The 18,564-nt window shown below is 42.0% G+C and overlaps 1 protein-coding gene across 6 annotated transcripts in view; it reads left to right on the top strand.

Moving 5' to 3' along the window:
- The window catches only part of LHPP (phospholysine phosphohistidine inorganic pyrophosphate phosphatase), an 89,195-nt gene that overhangs the window by 10,202 nt on the left and 60,429 nt on the right, over positions 1-18,564 (top strand). For 5 of the 6 annotated variants that reach the window (XR_012674379.1, XM_075155253.1, XM_075155257.1 and 2 more), the window contains exons 2-6: positions 3,191-3,378; positions 4,119-4,272; positions 7,966-8,029; positions 9,200-9,292; positions 17,691-17,782. Coding sequence is in view for 5 of the 6 variants with exons in the window: in XM_075155253.1 (XP_075011354.1) it covers positions 3,191-3,378; positions 4,119-4,272; positions 7,966-8,029; positions 9,200-9,292; positions 17,691-17,782 (591 nt within the window). In the remaining variant the exon portion in view is untranslated. Of the gene's footprint in view, positions 1-3,190; positions 3,379-4,118; positions 4,273-7,965; positions 8,030-9,199; positions 9,293-17,690; positions 17,783-17,880; positions 18,557-18,564 lie in introns of those variants that run through there. The other variant, XM_075155256.1, reaches the window with a different exon arrangement.

Here is an 18,564-nt window from a genome sequence, read left to right on the forward strand (position 1 = left end):
TGATTTCTGGTGCTTCTGGAGTCTGACTGGGTCTTTATCATGGCCGCGATGTATGGAAGTCAGCTGAAGCCCTGATTGACTGGGTTTCCTGGGTGTGGCTGCGCTTCTGTAATATAGATGCTGATAAATCTGTAATACGCTGGAGATCTTGATAAAATGTGTGTTGTGTATTTCATCTGCTGTTGCCTCATTCTTCTGTACTTGCAGGTATCTAATCCCTTGCTCTTTATCTTATAAGGCATCACATTACAAATTTTGTTCTTTATTCTTCTCCTAACATCCCCACACTTGCTGGCATTAGAAATGGCAGTAACTTGCTTTGCACGTGCTTCTTAAAATGTGAACACTGGTGGCTGGGTCAGCTCAGTAGCTCGAGCTTTCCCGTTAAGCTGGCCAGCGTAGCACCAGTGCCCCCAGTGCAGTATTGACTTGCTATGCAAAGCATCTTGCCTCCGTCTGACAAAGACCTTCAAGCCATCTCTTTTAGTTCCTCCCTGTGCCAAACCTGACCATGAAAACTGCAGGAGAGTTTTGTTGTAAACACGAGTGGAGCCAGGATTTCCCCCTGTGGAGAACTGTTGTTAAAAGCTCCCACTGATTATTTAAGCTCTGAGTTAATAGTTGTTTGCCGATGCATGCTGGCCTGCAGGCTCCGCTCATCGTCCCCGTGCTGGGCATCGAGGGATGGATTTTTCCCGGTGTGTGTATAATCATGCACGTACCAGTGAGTGTGACTGTATCGTACAAGGATTTGGTGGAGAGCTAGCAGAGGGTCTTTTTAGAGACGCTGACTTTGAAGGAGAAGGTGGCTTTTCATTGCAAATTATTTTTGTAGAAATAAGTCTTCTCTGGAGTTCTTGACAATTTTTCTTTTGTTTAGTGTTCCAGGATATTTTTGAGAGTCCTTTCCATGTTTCACCAGAGGACTCCCATTTTCTGACCAGCTCGGCCTAACTCTTTGTAGACCTCACCTGATACTAAGCATTTACTGAGCTAGTTTGTTGAGGTGGTAACTGCTGGTGGCCACGAAGGTATGAAGCAGTCCAGGATGTGTCCAGACTGCTTCCGCTTTGGTCATGCCTTTCAGAAGTGTAGCTCTGTTTTTCATCTAAAATTCTGAAAAAGAAGTTGAATTTGTAGTGTAGGAAAACTGAATCTCTGCTTTCACCAAGCTGACCTGTGAGGGCACATTTGTTTGTCTGTGCAAGTAGAGGGATAGTGTTGTTCCTGGATTCATTTCGTTGACCTTTAGGAAGAGAAAGAATAGATTCTTACTCAACAAATGTCTGCTTCCAGGCAATCGTGAATCACAGGATTTTTTTCCTAAGAGTGTGCAGATAGGCTTTGCATTTAGAATAAGATTTTTTTAACCACCGCATACTCTATTAAAGTTTGTTATGTATCCAAATTACACTGCTTTGCTTTTTAACTACAGCTGAAACCGTGTTTCGAATAACAGATGTGGAATACTGTCATCCCACTGTCACACCAATTGTTCATTGTTCTGAGAAGGTCACATCATAATTCATTAACAATAATTATTCCCTGGGTACACCCTGCACTTCTTCACTCAATTGCTTCATTAACTTGTGAGTGAATCTCACATTCACTGCTCCAATCAATGAAGATATATTTATAATGTACAAGTGGATGCTATTAGTTACAATATATTAACTGCCTAATTTAAAATAGAAAAGCTATCTTTATGAAGGGCAATTAACCACTAAGTGTAATTGATAATTCACATACCTATGATTAGGAAAGACAAATAATAAGAAAGAAATGAATCACCTGTGTTATTGAAGAAGACACTGGCATGCAGTTTTAACAAGTGGAAGGGGCTCTCTGGGCCAGGACAGGATTTCTAAGAATCCTTTGATGGAAAGTTCATCATCAGATATCTTACCTCAAGGTGGTTTCAGTGTTTACACCAACTGATTGGGATCGTCTTCCCTAGAAAAGGAACCCACCACATTTTGTTGTCTTGAGAATCAGCGCAGGGGCTTTCCTAATGGAAAAGTCCTTTTTCATCCTAACACAAAGAAAAGTAATAATATTTTAATAAGAATTTATAAGCCTAGCCCCTAACTTACCTAGGTATCTAAACCCATATTAGGTCAGGTCCTCAAAGATAATGAGGTACAAATTCACACTAAAACTGACAGAAGTTTGGCATTTTAATATATTTGAGGAGCTGAGTGACAGTCCCTTTGGCAAATATTTGAAAAAAATTGTGGTACGTTTTCAATGCCTCTGATTTTCCATGGCCACTTTCAAATACGTTGGTTCTCCAAAAGGCTGACAACTCATCTTTGGAGAAGAGGTCTCTTCATGACATCCCCAGTAGGTCACCACAGCTTGGGTCGGGAAACAAAGTCGCTCAGAGGCAGAGGATTTGCACGAGATTGCAGAGTACCGCTCCACAGGAACCATGTCCTTGGCTCTGGGCACTTGGGGCCGCGTTTTCTTCCCTTGAGGAGCCATTTACCTGTAAACATTTATTAATGAATCAGCTGAAGTACCATATTTTTCAGGATTACCCACCAAGTAACAGCACAGGTGGTTTATGAGAGATTAAATGATAAATGTAACTGCAGGCACCCCAGTGATGATATAAGCATCATTGCAACTAGCTGGCCTCTTACCTGGAGTCTGCTGAAGTGCAAAGCCTTGCTGTTGCCTCCAGCAAATCACTGCAGCGGGTGGTCAGTAAGTGGAAAGGTGAAAGTCCAAGTTAAAAGGCTAATAGCCAGTGGTATCACACCAGGTACTGCACTCGTGGCTACGCAGTGCTTTCAGTTCATGTGTGTCTACGTCCATGGACCAGTTTAAAGAAAAGGAACTGGATTTGGGGGTTTTTGGTGTGTGGAGGGAGCGTGTGCCTGACAGACTGTGGCATCCTGGGGATGGTGGGCATCGCCTGTGGTGCCAAGTTCAGCTTAGCTCTCTGCTCCAGAAGGGCAGTTACATGCTATGGCAAGGGCCCTGCACATGAAAACAGCGGCTGTAGTGCCCAGAATCAATATATTTTAGCCTTATCTTGGTCACGGTAAGGGATCCTGCTCCTGTTCTGGCATTTCCTCTTTGCATTTTTATTGTAATTATCCAAGTTAGGAGCGGAACAGCAAAGCTGATACTCTTAGCTCCTTTTCTATGTCTGGTTAACCCCTCTGCTGCTTTTACTCAACAGGATCAAAGCATCTGGTCTGAAGCTGCGGTTCTGCACTAACGAAACCCAAGCGACCAGGGAGAAGTTTGTGAAGAAGCTCCAGGGCATGGGCTTTGACATCTCCGTGACCGAAGTCACTGCGCCAGCACCAGCAGCCTGCCGCATTTTGAAGGAGCGCGGCCTGAGGCCGCACTTGCTCGTGCACAACGGTGGGACAACACTGCAGCAGATGCTGGGACATGCAGGGGGACACCCCAGAGAGATGTGGGTGTTTGCGATAGAGCAGTGAATTTCCATAGCTCGTGGGGGGGAAGAGCTCCCAGCTGTTGTTTTCCTACAGGGAAAAGCTTTTTCCTTAGTCATGAGACTCTGGAATAAACCTTAGTGGTCTGGCCTGAGCGAGGTCTCAATTATGGCAATGGTACAGTGAAGGCACAGGGTCAGCAGGGGCACAGGAGTCTGCTGCTTAACCACAGAGACTAGGAGATAGGTGAGGTCTTGTGCAGGGCATTACATTGTTTTTGTTATCACAACAGAGGTTTTAAGTTTAAAGTGTTCTGTAAAGTGTGGGTGTGGAGAAAGGAGGTGGATCCTGCCCTTGCTGTTATAGATTTTCATTCAACTCCCAGAAGTTTGCCTTGGGTCTAGGTGCCTGCATATAATGAGCTGAGATAGAACTGAGACGGGGGTGGCGGGAGCTAAGGCAAGGCTAGGAAATGGTTTATTTTGCTCTTCGTTGTGGGACAGATGAATTGCAGTATCCGGGTGGGAATAGAAGGGGTCTGAAGAACAGTTGATTCAGACTTGGATTATTTTTTTTTTTTTTAATGTGTTGGGGAATGAATGAAGGGAAACACAAATCTGGGGAAAACCATCAGTTCCAATGGGATCTGAAATGCCAAGGAGGGATTTGTGGATTTTATTTTTTTTTTTTTTCCTCCTTCTGTAGCTCTTGTCCCTGAATTTGCTGAGATTGATAAAGCAAACCCAAACTGCGTGGTTATCGGAGATGCAGCAGAAAACTTCACCTATGCAAACCTTAATGAAGCTTTCCGAGTTCTGATTGGGATGGAGAAGCCTGTTTTGATCTCTCTTGGAAGAGGGTAAGTTAAGCACTGTTTATTTCTTCCTCTAGTCTCTATATTTTTTAATTTCGCCCAGTATCTTTGTGCTTAATGGAGGCCAGATACTGGTGTGGGCATTCACACTACCAACTTCTATGCAGTTAATCTTTGTGTCTGGACTGGGAGGCTGATCTGCTCAGGTATCTGTTAATGAAGGATCCTCAATGGGTAAATCAGTCACCTAACTTGGCCTCCTGTCCTGAGTCACATACTTGTAGTCGTGATCGAGTAATCGAAAATCGTAGTCGAAAATCGAGATGATTACGCTGAAATAAGTCTTTAAAAGGAGGTGGTATGGATGCTCCCCACGAGCCACAGTTCAGCCCTGTGCTGATGCAGATTTGCAAAGGGCACTGGCAGTCACTGAACGTGCCATGCTGAATCCTCCAGTTGACTTTGAAAATACTCATCATAGGGTCTCTGTGCTGCTACAGCACTGAGTGAGGCATCTCTTGAATTTCAGCGGTCGGTGGTCTTTTTTCTGTAGACAGTGCAGAATAAGTAGTTGTGTGGATGTGTTTCATCGAGTGCTAGAGGGCGAGAGGTATAGCTGCTCTTCTGAGGAGGAATTGTAGCAGCCTTTAGAGAACCTGGAGATGCCCTGGTGTATATGCACAGCAAATGCCAGCCTCCAACCCTTCAAAGGTGGCGTTCAAGAGTGAGCTAGACCTTGATGAATCAATCCACGTGTTTACAGGTGGCAGTGGCAGGATTAAATAGCTGTAGTTGTGTAAGCCACTAGGAAAAGGACTTTTGTTGCTTTAAGAGCAAGTCTGAGAGCCTCTTAAAAAACCCATAGAAATCATGGAGAGTTTGGATTTTGATGTGTGCGACCCCCAAGTGAATGAGTATTGCAAGAGGCCAGTAGGATTATAGGCACTGCTTGTCTTTTTGTCTTTGCCCCTACAAGATCTCAGAGATGAGAACCGTTGGTTTAGCTGCTGCCTGTAGCCATGTGTTCCTGTCTGAACTGAAAATAAATGATTTTTAATAGTGAAAGAAACCCCAAACAAGCAAAAAAATCCAACAGACCATGCTTGGATAAAGAGCTGTTGGTGTGGATTTGTGATGCAGTTTGATCTTCCAACATCCTGAAGTTACTAATGGTGAGGAGGATCAGGTGGTCCAAAAATTCTGTTTGAGGCAACAGTCAGCCAGGTTTCTTCTTCCAGGTTCGAATCCGGCCCATATTTGTAGTGGTTGAGATGTGATACTGGATGTAGCTAATGGCCTGCATGATGTAAATGACTCCTTGCTATTTGAGTGGTACTTAAAGATGCCGTCTCTGAAAGTTGGTGTTATCATCTCTGCAGGTTGATTCATATGTATGAAAATGTCATACATCAGGGAGCACTTTCATGCTGGTGGCTTGAGAAGTGCTGTACATGAGGAATAAGAAGCCAGGAGAGGTTTTATTTGCTAATATAGAAACCCTACCAATTTATGAGAGTAGCTGCAATGGACAAACTCCACCCAAACTATGTTGGAGATGGGGGTAGATGTTCCTCTGGCTGTGAGTAAAGTGTGGTGTCCAAGGAGACCTAAGGGGAGAGCCCAAGGATATACTGAGAAATGGCTGGGCTGGTGTGTATGTCGAAGACCTGCAAACACAACTGTGCTTTTGAAGTGATAGATCAATTGTTTTGGTAGTTTGAATATCAAAAGACATTTTTCATTATTCTCTGAACATTGAAGTTAAATTTTGACTTCCTGCCTTCACATGCAGGAAAAATCCAGTCAGGGAATTTGGATGTTTTCCTAAAAATAATTCAGTTAGATGTTTCTGAGATTTTAAACAGCAGGTTATTAATGCCAGTACTGAATAATGACAAATCCCAACAGCCTTGAAGGAGTTATTCTTATCTGTTGTGCAATATATGGGCTTAAAAAAGACTGGGCCTGTTTAGCTTGAGGAAACTGTAGTGACAACTTTTTTCAATGGTTCAATAGACCGTAATGGGCATGAAAACCCTTCTTAGTTTGTGAGTTATTGATCCAGCTGGGTAGAACTTATCAGTGGGAAGGAGCAGTTAAATCCTTTGTGCTGCCTTACCTGACACTCACGCTCTGATCCTACAGCATGGGCGAAAAATCCTTACTGTTTCTCAGTTAGAAGGATAAGGAGAAAATGTTGAGCCAACTGCAGAATGGCTAATGTACGTAAAATAACCAAGTTTTGTGTTATGTAATGTATCTTTCAAAATGAAATGTGGAATCAACCTTTGTTTAAGAATTGCAACGCGATCAATGCAAAAATGCCTTTGTACCCTGTGCATATAAAAGTATTTATTTATTTGGTCATTCATTGATGTAGACAGCTCTAAAACAGACCAGCTGTTATTTTTTTGAAATGTTATTTTTCATTTAAAAATACATATTTTTGGATATTCTGAGCTCAGTTTTCACTGTGAGCATTTTTTTTTAATGATTGATCATTTAGGTAAGGTGAACGTGAGTTCTGAATGAGTTACCCTGGTACGTAAGTTCTCTGACTCGAAGAAGGGAGATTATAAATGGGATGAATTGTTCACCTAACTAGAGAAGCCTCGTTGATGCAAAGGGCCATATACAAAAACCAGCCACAAGCTAGCTTCCTTTTTAATGTGCAGAATCAGTGTAATTGGGTGGACCTTAACCAGGTGCCTACCTTGGGCAAGTAGGTTGATTTTGGTTGAAGTTTTAGTTCATTCCATAGAAAACGAAAGTGTCAGAGTCACTGAAGCAGAATGCCCTCCTCCTGAAAATGGAGTGATTTACATTTAGCATCTGTTTTGGGCCGAGAGTGGGAATTGGCTTTGTAATTTCTTCTGTCATGCCACTGTCAGAAAATTAAGCTGTTTACGCTAGACTATAGAAGGTTAATGGCTGTTCTAGCAAAGGTCAAGTGGTCATTTTAAAGGGAGGCTGTGCTGAATAATCGAAAATGGCAGAAGGATAAGGCATAAAATCTTAACTGACTGCTCATCCTACCTTTTTTTCCTGTCATATAGAAACCTGTCTTTGATCTGATCAGGAGAGCTTGGAAGACCTGCGTTAATGTGAATTGCTATTCCAAAAGAACACCGTAAAGATACTAACTAATTTTATGAGCTTCATGGCAATAGGAATATTCTTAGAAGGAACAAAATTTAGCTTGGAGGGCTTTCTTAGTGCTGATAAACAGTGCCCTGGCTTTCCTCATGTGGGAGGCTTGTGGGAAGCAACGATGGTCAACTGTTTGGGGTCCCCTTCCAGATATACTGAAGAAGGTGTTACAGCTGCTGGTTGGTGCCAGCCCTCATCTGGTATCTGCCAAGGGGTCTCCGTCGCTGATTAAAGGAAGAGCAATGTAACGGCTGTCCTTTGTGAGCAGCTAGTATTCTGTGCAACAAAATACAAGCCAAGTTCATCCTTCGTATAAGCTAGCTGAAATTCCTTTGAACCGGTGGAGTTGTGTCCCAGATACCAGATGGGCATCGGTCTGAGATCTCTTCCCCAAGCATTGCACGATACTGTGCCTGTCCTTTACTTAATTCCTGGTGTTAAATTAAGGCTCCAGAGTTTCTGATGACTTGACTTTTTGTTGCAGCCATATGGACATCTAGATAGGCACAGAAATAATAAAATGTGGTTTCTTTGTATTTAACTGCCAACATTTTCATTTCACTGGAACTTTATCACTTTCATTTCCAGACGCTACTATAAAGAAACCGATGGTCTGAAACTTGATGTTGGAGCATATATGAAGGCATTAGAGGTATTTTATAGCTTGCATTATGCTTACTCGCTCTGTGCACCTTGTTAAAAGGGTAACTGGTATAAATACGGGTCATCTTCTGTAATTACTCACCTTGGTGGAGGAAGTTTCCACAGATTGAAAGTAATTTGCTGCATTCTAAAGACGGGTGGATTCATTTGTTTTCTGGCTTTGTTCATTTTCTTTATTTTATTTTATATGTGAACTTTTACCATTGTGGTACCTTTATTGGAAGTGAGGCCCTTGAAGGAAGGAGTCAGGAAAGAAAAACATGGAATATTGTCTGCAAGATACCCAAGAAAAACTGAAGGTCCGTTTCATGTTTGGTGTAGCGTTGTTAACACAGCCCTTGCACTTAACAGTTTACAGCAAAAGGCCCTTATTCAGCAAGATACTTAAGTGCAATCCTGTTTTTAAGCTTGATTAAGTCTGTGCAGAACTGGAACCCAATAGATAAGCCAACCTAAGGGTGAGAGAAGGAGAGAATCATTATTCTCCCTTTTATAGGCTTGCAGAGAGATAAAAAAAAAATACATAGCGAATGCAGAGAATAAAGCAAAGTAGGATAGTATACAAGCACAGAAAACAGTGGATATAATGTATGCTTGCAGCACATTCATTTGTATCTATGTGAGTTTTGGGGAGAGTTTTTGCCTCTCAGATAAGTTCAGGCTTCTAGTTGTCTAGGAACAACCTAGAAACACCTTTTTCAGCATAGTACTGATATTTAGTTGCAGGGAAATAAAAATTGTCAAATCTGGCTGGTCACTCGAATCATTAAAAATGTGCCAGGCGGTTGAAGAAACCCTTTTAAGGCCCTCCAGTACTTTTGATCATTTCAGATGAAGGATATTTGCTATTTCTTTAAGAGTGATGCTCTTACAAAAATGAGCGATACTGGAACTGAGTCTGAAGACTGCTCTCATGACGGAGAATGTAAAAGGTTTGTAACTTGAGATGTTTCGGGAGGACTTTCTCTCCTGCCAGAGAACATTAAATACTTCTGTTATCCAAATTCTCTGATATTCACCTTCACCTGCTAATCCACTGTGGTATTTAAGGGCAAAAATCAATAATCACTTAGTTTTTCTACAATTGGCTGGAGTTATGGAGTTGAACAAATCCTTTTCTGATCAGCATTTTTTGTGTGTCTCTCTTCTTTTTTTCCAGTATGCTTGTGATGTTCAAGCTGAGGTAGTGGGAAAACCAGCAAAAATGTTTTTTGAGTCAGCCTTAGCAGAAATGGGAGTTCCACCACAAGAGGTAAGGTTTCTGATGCTGTGATTATTGGCTGTGCCATGTAGTTATGCCCACTGATGTTTTTTTTTTTGGTTTGCTGCCTTTCATGGAAAGTTACAGAAGAGGTTGAAGGGAATGTGGCCAGGATGACATGATAAACTCTAGGTGGATATGCAAATATTTTTTTCCACACCCAGTGTGCAAAGAAATATTTCTGTTCAGGATCTTCTTATGAATTATTCAAAAAAAAAAAAAGGAAAAGAAAAATTGTTGAAAAAACGTTTCAAAGGGAGAAACCCCCATATTTGCCCATTCTATCAAATAAAGCAAAGTAGACAAAAGAGGACTGACAGCCAAGAGGGTAAATGCTAGCAAGTGGAGACCTGTTGAATTTCTTCTGCCCTGTGCGTACTTGTTACCCTGCTGAAAGGCATGACATTATTTTCTCTGCTTTTTTGAGGGTTCTTTTTGACTGCCTGCTATGTCCTTTTTCATTCCTGTCTCTCTTTGCTCTCACTTGTGCCATCGATATTCTACCCAATTTAGAGTCTTCCATCCATCCCTCCATTCTCTAATGCGGTTTCTTCTTCTACTTGTACTGTTGTGTTGGGCTTTCTTATTCACCTTCCTACCAAACCATGTAGTTCAAAAGAACATGCATTTCTGTTCAAAAGAAATGAAACTCCTTTATTTGGAGGCTAAAGAAAACAATACAAAAGAATAAAAATTGGTTTTCCCAAGGAATTATGGAAGATGATGTGCCTCACAAGATGAGAGGTGCCCCAATGCTTGGCAGTCTGCTTGGTGACTGGAGGCTGCAGCACGGTGGAATTGCAGCCAAAATGTTATTTATTTCCTTTGGTGTCTCACTGACTACCTTTTTTTTTAGTAAAAGGGAAAGGCAGAAGTAAAATATTTTCTAATTTAGGTGAACGGGAAGCACTGACTGACCCAAAAACTCTTCCCGTGTTACCCTCCTCACGCTTTCCAGAAACATGCCAAATGCGTGGTGCTCCCTGATTACTTAGTACAGCCCATTTTTTCCCCTCTCTGTAGTTGTGCCCAGATCCTTTTTATTGATTTGTTGTTATGTCACACAGGACATAAGGATGAGTATGAGATGACTCACAGACAGCAGTGAATTACAACGTAATAATTCCATCAGGGGGTTTTGGTGACATTATAAACAACAGGAGTGAAGTTTGGGTGGCTTGTAGGTCCCTAGAGCCTGGAGATGAAATTATGGCCCTGTAATTCAGTATGTGCTTGGGTTTTACTTTATTATAGAGTGGGGAGATGGAAAAGACCTAGTAGGCCATCTAATCCATCTCCTTCCCCGTGCAGGAGTGTTCCCTGCTTCACGTTTATTAATGTTTTGTCCAGAGTAGTTTTCAGTGAGGCAAACAACGGGGCTTCTGTAAGTACCCTAGGGACAGTGTTCGCAGCCAAGTAGATCTCATGGGCGGGCAGCTTTTTCTGAGATTCATCAGGATGTTTCCCTTTTAAACTGCATCTCCTTATTTCTAGTTTTACTCCAGGTAACAACCAAAATAACTGCTTGCCTTCCTGGATATTTTCTCCCTCCAATTACCTCCAGATTTGTTATCGTTACAGTAGTTGTCTTTTAGTAAAACTGTGTGTTTAGCTCTCAGCAGCTTCCCTTGTGATTTGGTCCCTCTGCACCCTAACCCTCTGCGATGCTCTTTTCTGTACTCCCTTCAGTTTGTGGATATCTTCCCAGTAATGAGATAGCTCAGCCTGAACATAATATCCCAGGTACAGGCACGGCAATTATTCAATGCATTCATCCAACCAACAAACCCAAAAATCCATTTGAGACACAGAATGGTATCTGAAGAAAAAACAGCTGGAAAAAAGAAGAAAGGAAAAAAAAAAAAACCCCACAGAGCTCAGCCCTTGGATACTATTTGTCTAAATCAGATGCGTGAAGGTTTGTGTTTCCTTTCCACTTATATCAGAAACGATCGGGGCACAGGAGTAGGAGGGAAGAGGGTTTTGGGGTTTTTTTTTTTCCTTGTGGCCCTGCGTAGTGGCATTGCTCGTCCTTTTCCATAGGCAGGATGGTGCGGTTGTCCTCAGATGCTGTTTTGCTCAGCTCGCGGTATGCTGAGACCGTCTCAGCCCCTGGCACCGAGGGAGGGTATCATTACAGGGACGTGACAGGACACCAGAACTCCTGTCTCAAAAACTTTGCTCCAGGGAACAAAATTTGATATAATGTATCACCAAGCTGGCAAAAATGGTCCCATAGGGTGAGCCTCAGTGAGTGGTTCCCATCGACTTCAGGATTCGTTTTGGGTACGGAAAAGCAGTAATAGTCCCCAGCAGAGACTACTATTTATTCACTTGCTGCTATTTACTAGATATTCATAGTGCTACTAGTGACTAACTTTATATTTTGACACAGATTTTTTTCCATATAGTTCCTGGTGTTAAATGCCATCAATTTGTTGTAGTCATATGTCTAGTCTGTAGGTGTAATTTTTTGTATTCAGAGAGATTCGAGATGAAGGAACTATGTGCCTAACCAAGGAGGAGCGCAGTAGACACCACTGCATAATGGCACCAGGCACTCTGTGCTTTGACTATGGAAAAAATAGTCCATGCTGCTGGAGTTAAAACCTGGATCATGATGCACATGCGTAGGAGGAACAAATTACAGCAGAGCAAGCTACCTTAATTCTGACATTTTCCTAACTTTTGAGTGCTTGACCTTGCAACTTTAATGTTCTCTTGAGAAGGATGTGTAGGTTGGTTTAGTTCGTCATACATAATAATAAAAACTCAGTATATGCGGTTCCTCAGTAATGCACTGTATTACGTTTTAATCTGTCTCCTGAATGAGCTATACTTCTCTGCATTTGTAATGACATGACAAGGATTGGTTTTACTTGCCTTTACTTTTATAAGATGTTTGCCAATAATTTATTCCACTTGTGGAATGCATTTAATCCATACCGTCATTAAACCATTTTAGATGAGCTGTGCTTTTGAAAACATATTACAATTTTCTTTCACCTGACTTTTAATGAAAAATACCTTTTTAATAAAGCTGTCTCACCACAGTAATTGTAGACAGTGGCAAATCTTAAATTTCTCAAGCTGCTTTAATCAATAAAGTTATCACCAGTTGTTTCCCTTGATAACTGCTTCTTACCGAGACCCTGACTTTGCCTTCTGCTGCTGAGATGTTTTCAACCTGCACTTAGAACAGGAGGAACTCCCCAAAGTCCAATTTTCATTTTAACCTTTCCTCAATGGCCTAGAAATAACAGATTGCCAGTATTACTTTAATAGATTGGAAATTTAAACCTCTTAGAGGTAACCAGACCTATCTTATGATTCAGTAATATGACAAAGAATAACACATCTTAAAGGTTACTGAAATGCCTAATTCATATGTTTTAAGGCAGCTGTAACAGTGGATGATTTTTACAGCTTCACAATAAAACCTAAATAATGTTAAGGTTCCAGTAGTTTTATATAATCATAAAAAGTTCTCTCTGTAGCAAATTGTCCTGCTTTAATGGGAGTTATGGCAGGTCATACTGGAGTGCATAAACTACTGGTAGTTAACCAATTCCCACTTCTGCCACCTGCAAGTCTCAGGTGGGAATTAGTGGCGCGTGAGAGCCAAGGGAGGTCACCCCGAGAGTGGCACGGAGGACCTGCCGCCGTGCCGGCATCCCCTCCTTGCTCACCGGCCGCAACGGGGAAAGATTTTCCATCTCAGAAAGAAGAGTGAAGTGGCGTGAGTTTCAAGCTTCGAGTCCTGCTGAAACAGGGCTGGCCCTGCAGCCTTTGGAAGTCTGCCCTGGAGGTTTCATGTATTTCTTTGTTTCACCTGGCTCGTTGTACAGTTTCTCCCAGGTCAGAGGCCACATGCGATGCCTTTTGCATGTTTGATGTTTGCACGGCTAGTAGTTCCAAGATAGAAACATAATTAACAGTAATATGGGGTCCTGAAGCCTAGGAAATTACCGGTTGGGCCAAGGAGAATAGGGAGAAGAGTAAATGCGTTGTATTTCTTGTGTAAAGGGGTTAATACATTAATCAAGATTTTGTATATAAGCTTTATTTCCTTCTGTCCCTGGCACATTTAGCTTGATTAAGGTTATTAAGCCTACAGCAAAAATCTGCTTAGGTATAAATATGTTTGACTCTAGAAACGTTCACTGGGTTAAATATTCTGTTGAAGTTTGCACACTTCCTTCTGCGCATCTCTTCATTTGCATCCTCCATAGACCTCAGCCTCCGAAGTACCGTACCTGGGCTTGTCCTAGTAAACCCTGCATTGCAACACGAGCGCGGCTGGGTAGTACAGAAATTGTTGTCTTTCTGCCTCATTCATTTTCTTACTCCATAATTCCTTTTCCCATTAAAAATTTTTCTGTGATTTTAGTGAATACTAAAACTCTGTTTGCAGACAAAAAATACCTAAGGTTCCCATTGACCATGCTGCCAGCATCTCTGAAGGCTTATTAGTGTTGGCTGCTTCTGTGGGTAAGAGGAGTCAGTCGCCACCTCCGTTCAGCTCTGGGTCGGTGGGGATTATATGGTGCCTTCCCACCCCCAAATTCTTGGAGGTGATGTTCATCTCCTCCATTATCAGTGCCGATCCGAGTTGAGTTTGATGGGGACTCTTCAAGAGCAGTGGCTTCACCCAGCTTTGGCACACGTGTGCTTTATTTACTGCATGTGTACAACCACACGCACCATCTCTCACCACCTGTACGGCTTAGGAAAATACAAACTACACCCATTTTAATTCTTTGATGATTTGTCTTAAAACCGGAGAGACCGTCTCACTGCATTTTTAAATTTTTAACCGATCTAGAAAAAGTAACTTCCACAGAATAATTGAACAGATTAATGGTGTGATCCCTGTGTAAAATGTGAACACGAACGGGGATCTTTTAATTCTTGCTTTCAGTGGGTATGCGACCTTTCAGTTTTATATCTTTCTCTCTCTTCTTACCATATTGCAGTCAGAGAGGAAGTTAAACCCAGGTTTGACAGGTAGAGTTTTTTTATTTCCCTTGACAGTGCACCTTTTGACCTCTATCTTCTTGCCAATGATTTTTTAAATCCTAAATGATTTGGGAATAATTGCTCCTCCTTTAGTGATTATTGCCCTTCACCGATAGTAAATCTGTGAAATCCCCGGGGGCTGGAGTACATTTTTGTATGCGTATGCCACAAGCTGGCCTGGACAGGCATCGCTGCTCATCTGCAGCTGCACTTGCAGAGCTGCCAGGCGTCTTGCAGGAAAACTTGCCTGGACGGGGTAAAATACAGCCCTGGCGAGTGCTTGGTGGGCTGCCCTGCTCCGCCCTTTCCCGTTTTCAGAGGAAATTAATTTTTAGGATTTTGAGAACCCAGGACTGAAATTGTCTTTACTTCAGAAATCTCATCCTGAACTTCTGGGTTCAGGCTGAGCAAGGGCGGAGGGCAGGTCTGCTCCTGGGGTCCCCCCTGCAGCCCTTCCCTGTCCCCCTCGGGGAGGTGTTGGAAGGAATTTTATAAGAAGAAGGGATTAGAAACTGTTAAAGCCAGTGGTTGAGAATGATTAAATATCTCAAAGCAACTTGGGGAGAGATTGGTAATGGTGGTTGCCTGGGAGCGGTGCTGCCAGGCTCTTTGCAGCTCTGCACGTAACGGTGGGATTATTCTGTTTTCCTCATCTGTGCGTACGTGCTTTACTTACTAATTACTTAAAATTAACGTATCATTTTCTACCGATTTCATGCTGGATTGCTGGTTTGGAGGAGTGGTAAGGAAAGGTGAACTATCTGCAGGGGAAGGCATCTTATTAGGAACACATGTGTTTCCATGAGCAGACTGGATAAGGAAAATGATTCGGTAATGAAAGCATGAAAAAGACTGAGCCCTCCATCGTCTGGTGGCTTTGAAGCGGGTTGTGAGCAGAGAGCTGGAAAGGCAGAGCTACCTGTCCCAAAGCCTGCTGCTGCTCCTGCCCTATGGGCATGTTTTCCCCAGCTCTGACCCCGTTGCCACAAGTCCTGATGTCTCTCTGCTCCTTAAAGGAGCTCTCAAAGCCTGGCCGCAGCGGTGACTCTTCTAGGCAGAATGAAGCAAGGCTGGCATATATAAACTGTTTCAGAATAAACTACTTCAGTGTGGAACCAGACAAATGAGCCTTGACTTGAGGGGGCATCCTAGTACGTCCCATCACCTGAGGGACGATGATCATCCCTCGTGTGAACAGTATTTAAAAAACAGTATTAACATGGGAGATAGACTGGGCTGGTAACTACTATATATAATCTTGCACACCGCACCTGATGCGTTACTCAAAAGAGGATTTAGTTTTTATCAGCTGAAGCTGTTGCAGATATACGTGTTCGTAGCTCAGTTTGGTTCATGAATGCTCTCAGAAAATCTTCTGTTCAGCTGGGGCTTTAGGTATATCCTGAGATTTCCTTTACATGCTATGTAATAAGTGGGAGAAGATTCTGTTGTGATTAGATGATGAATAAAAATAGCTCTGGAGCTTTAGTATTTTTAAGACTTCTTCAATATGTATGATTTAGTCCTGCCCAGCAGACTGCTTACAGACTGGGAACTGAAGCGTGGGTGACACAGAGGATGAACTGGCTCTTATATGGTTGCATGCTATGTAGAAAAGAGGTGCTTCCATGTGAAGGCAAGGGAAGAAGAGGATTTTATGTTAGGCAGAACTGGTAACTGGAATGGCGCCTGCAACACAGACTTTCTATATGTTTTTGTCCTTAAAGCTGCAGCCAGCTGTATGAAAAGACTCAGCATTCCCTTCAGACTGCTGCTTCTGGAGAAGCCGATCCCTGCTTCTGCCGCGTCCGCCTCGTTCCCATGACCTCTCTGACAAGGGCCTATTTATCAGTTCTCTGTAGATGGAAAAATGCTGGGTTGGCTTTCTGTGCGTGCCCAGCGGAGTCCCCCTTGGTGCTGCTCTCAGTAACCCAGCCGCCGTCTAAGGCAACCCTGGTCCCCTTTGTAAACATGCCTTTTAACCTCCCAAGCCCCATACGTGGGACAAGGACCCATCATGACAGACCCTAGAAAAAGCTCACACCACACAACATATAAGGGCAATTTCTTTAGTAAGAAAAGAAACGCTTTGCGTAGTGACTCCGTGTATCTGATGCGCAGGTATGAAAATAATCAAAAGTACCTGGAAGGAACGGGAATTCAGGCAGGAATTGCTAGAGTTGCAAGGTGCCATCGTTGTGAAAGCCTGGCAGTTACGTTTATGAAGTGGGAGGCTAAGTCAACAAGATGAAGATCAAGTGGCTAACGATGCAACTCATTAATGTATTTTAGATAAAATTCAACTTTGATACAGAAGGTGCAAAAGCACACTTTAAAATTGGATAGATAAACTAGATATTACATATTTTCAAAGCTGGTGTGTTTCCCCCTTTTTAGTGCTGCCTCTGTTCTCTTCAGAGTAATTCAGAACGTGTTTGGAAGGTTGAAAGCTGATTTTTTGCTTACTAATTGAAGATTACTGTTTTGTGTGTATGCTGCTTTTTGTTGAAACTATAAAATAAGCCCAACCATTTTTAAATTTGAAGAATAAAATAAATGTAATAATTTTTAATGCATGATAATAAGCACTTGAAATTTTGAAGATGCAGTTGTTAATGAGAAAGACCCCTTGGTTGATATGCTTCAATTTAACAAAGATCTTTAACAAAGATAGGAACTCTGAAGTGAGCATGCACACTACATGTTTTCATCAGACACTCAGACAAATCTTAGCGCAGCCGGAAGGTCTTTTCTCAGTTACATTTTTTTGGTAATCTACTCAATTGACTTTATTTGTGTTTGCATAGACTTAAGCTGACTGTAACGCAAACCACGCTAGGCCTGTACATATCATATCACATTGTGCAAAAATAAATAAATTAGATTTTACAGTGAATTTCCAAATTTCTGTGTCAACCTGAGCATGGGTTGGGATCACATCTCAGTGATCACAAGCTTAAATTTTTGACTGGCTTTTAGAATACCAATTTTAAGGAAATGTTTAAAAAGTTAAGATTAATTTAAACTGCTTGGAGCATGACATAAATGCATCATTAGGAACAGAATAGGACTAACTTCATAAAATTTAACATTTTCTTTGAACTGTGCCAAATCACTTTGATTTTTGTGATTGATTACAAATTGTACAGATGTGTACTGCACTAGTACATTGCTCGAGGAGTTATAGCATGAATTATATTCAAGGTAGGATGACTTTTAATCAATGCGATGACAATATTATCTTGTTTAATTTGTCTGATGGCAGTATTAAACATCAAATCAAGCTGTTTGTTATGTCAAAGGAGTGTGACGTATGGCAGAAATAAAATGCACTTGACGCCAGTTTTTCTGTATTTCATTGCTTTGACAGGCCATCATGATTGGAGATGATATTGTGAATGATGTAGGAGGTGCCCAGCGGTGCGGTATGAGAGCTCTGCAAGTGCGGACAGGGAAGTACAGGTGAGTGCATACCCTACACCCTGCCCTCCATGGGGGCAATCATGGAAAAAAGGGAAATAAATGTAAGTAATGATCTTTGTGTTTACCTTTCTGCCAAGCGATGCTGTGCTCTAATTTGCTTACAACACGTTAATTTCTGAAAGAAAAGGAGTTGCGGTTTGGAACCCGGTACACATTCAAAGCGAATGCGCAAGAGCAGATTTTTTTCATGCCTTTTCCAGGTCTTTTCCCGTTGGTGGCACAAATTTGCCATCAAGGTACATGTCCACTTGTTGTCTGAACAAATACCTTCTTGTGCAGCAATTAGGCCTGGGTGGATGATGACATTTTCATGTACAAAACGCATTTCGGGAAAACACTGTGTATATGAAAGTGGCAGGAAGGGGAAGACATATTGTCTTTGATCTTTTAATGAAATATTTTCTGTTAAATTACTGCCATAATTTTTTCATCACAGTGCATAGAACTGGTGTGTTTCTTGGGTTTTGCTTTTTTTTTTTTTGCTGCTGCGTGCAAGTGTTGTACACTTGGTATAAGACGTGTCTGAAACTTCTAGCAGGGTTAAGATTATAAAATTAGACTGTCGACTCAGTGATCTCTGTGGGTCATATCTCACAGCTTTTTGAAGGACTCCATATGTCTGTGATTTCCTACAGACGTATTCAGCACAGAGGTGTCTGGAATGTGAGAGCTGTTTCTCCACTTCCCGTCTTACCAGAGTGCAGGCTTCTGCAGGCTCACTCACCTCTTTCAAATGACCCTTCAAACCCTTCTCCATGCAG

The sequence above is a fragment of the Calonectris borealis genome, chromosome 7 (genome assembly GCF_964195595.1).
Source record: "Calonectris borealis chromosome 7, bCalBor7.hap1.2, whole genome shotgun sequence".
Classification (NCBI taxonomy): Eukaryota; Metazoa; Chordata; class Aves; order Procellariiformes; family Procellariidae; genus Calonectris; species Calonectris borealis.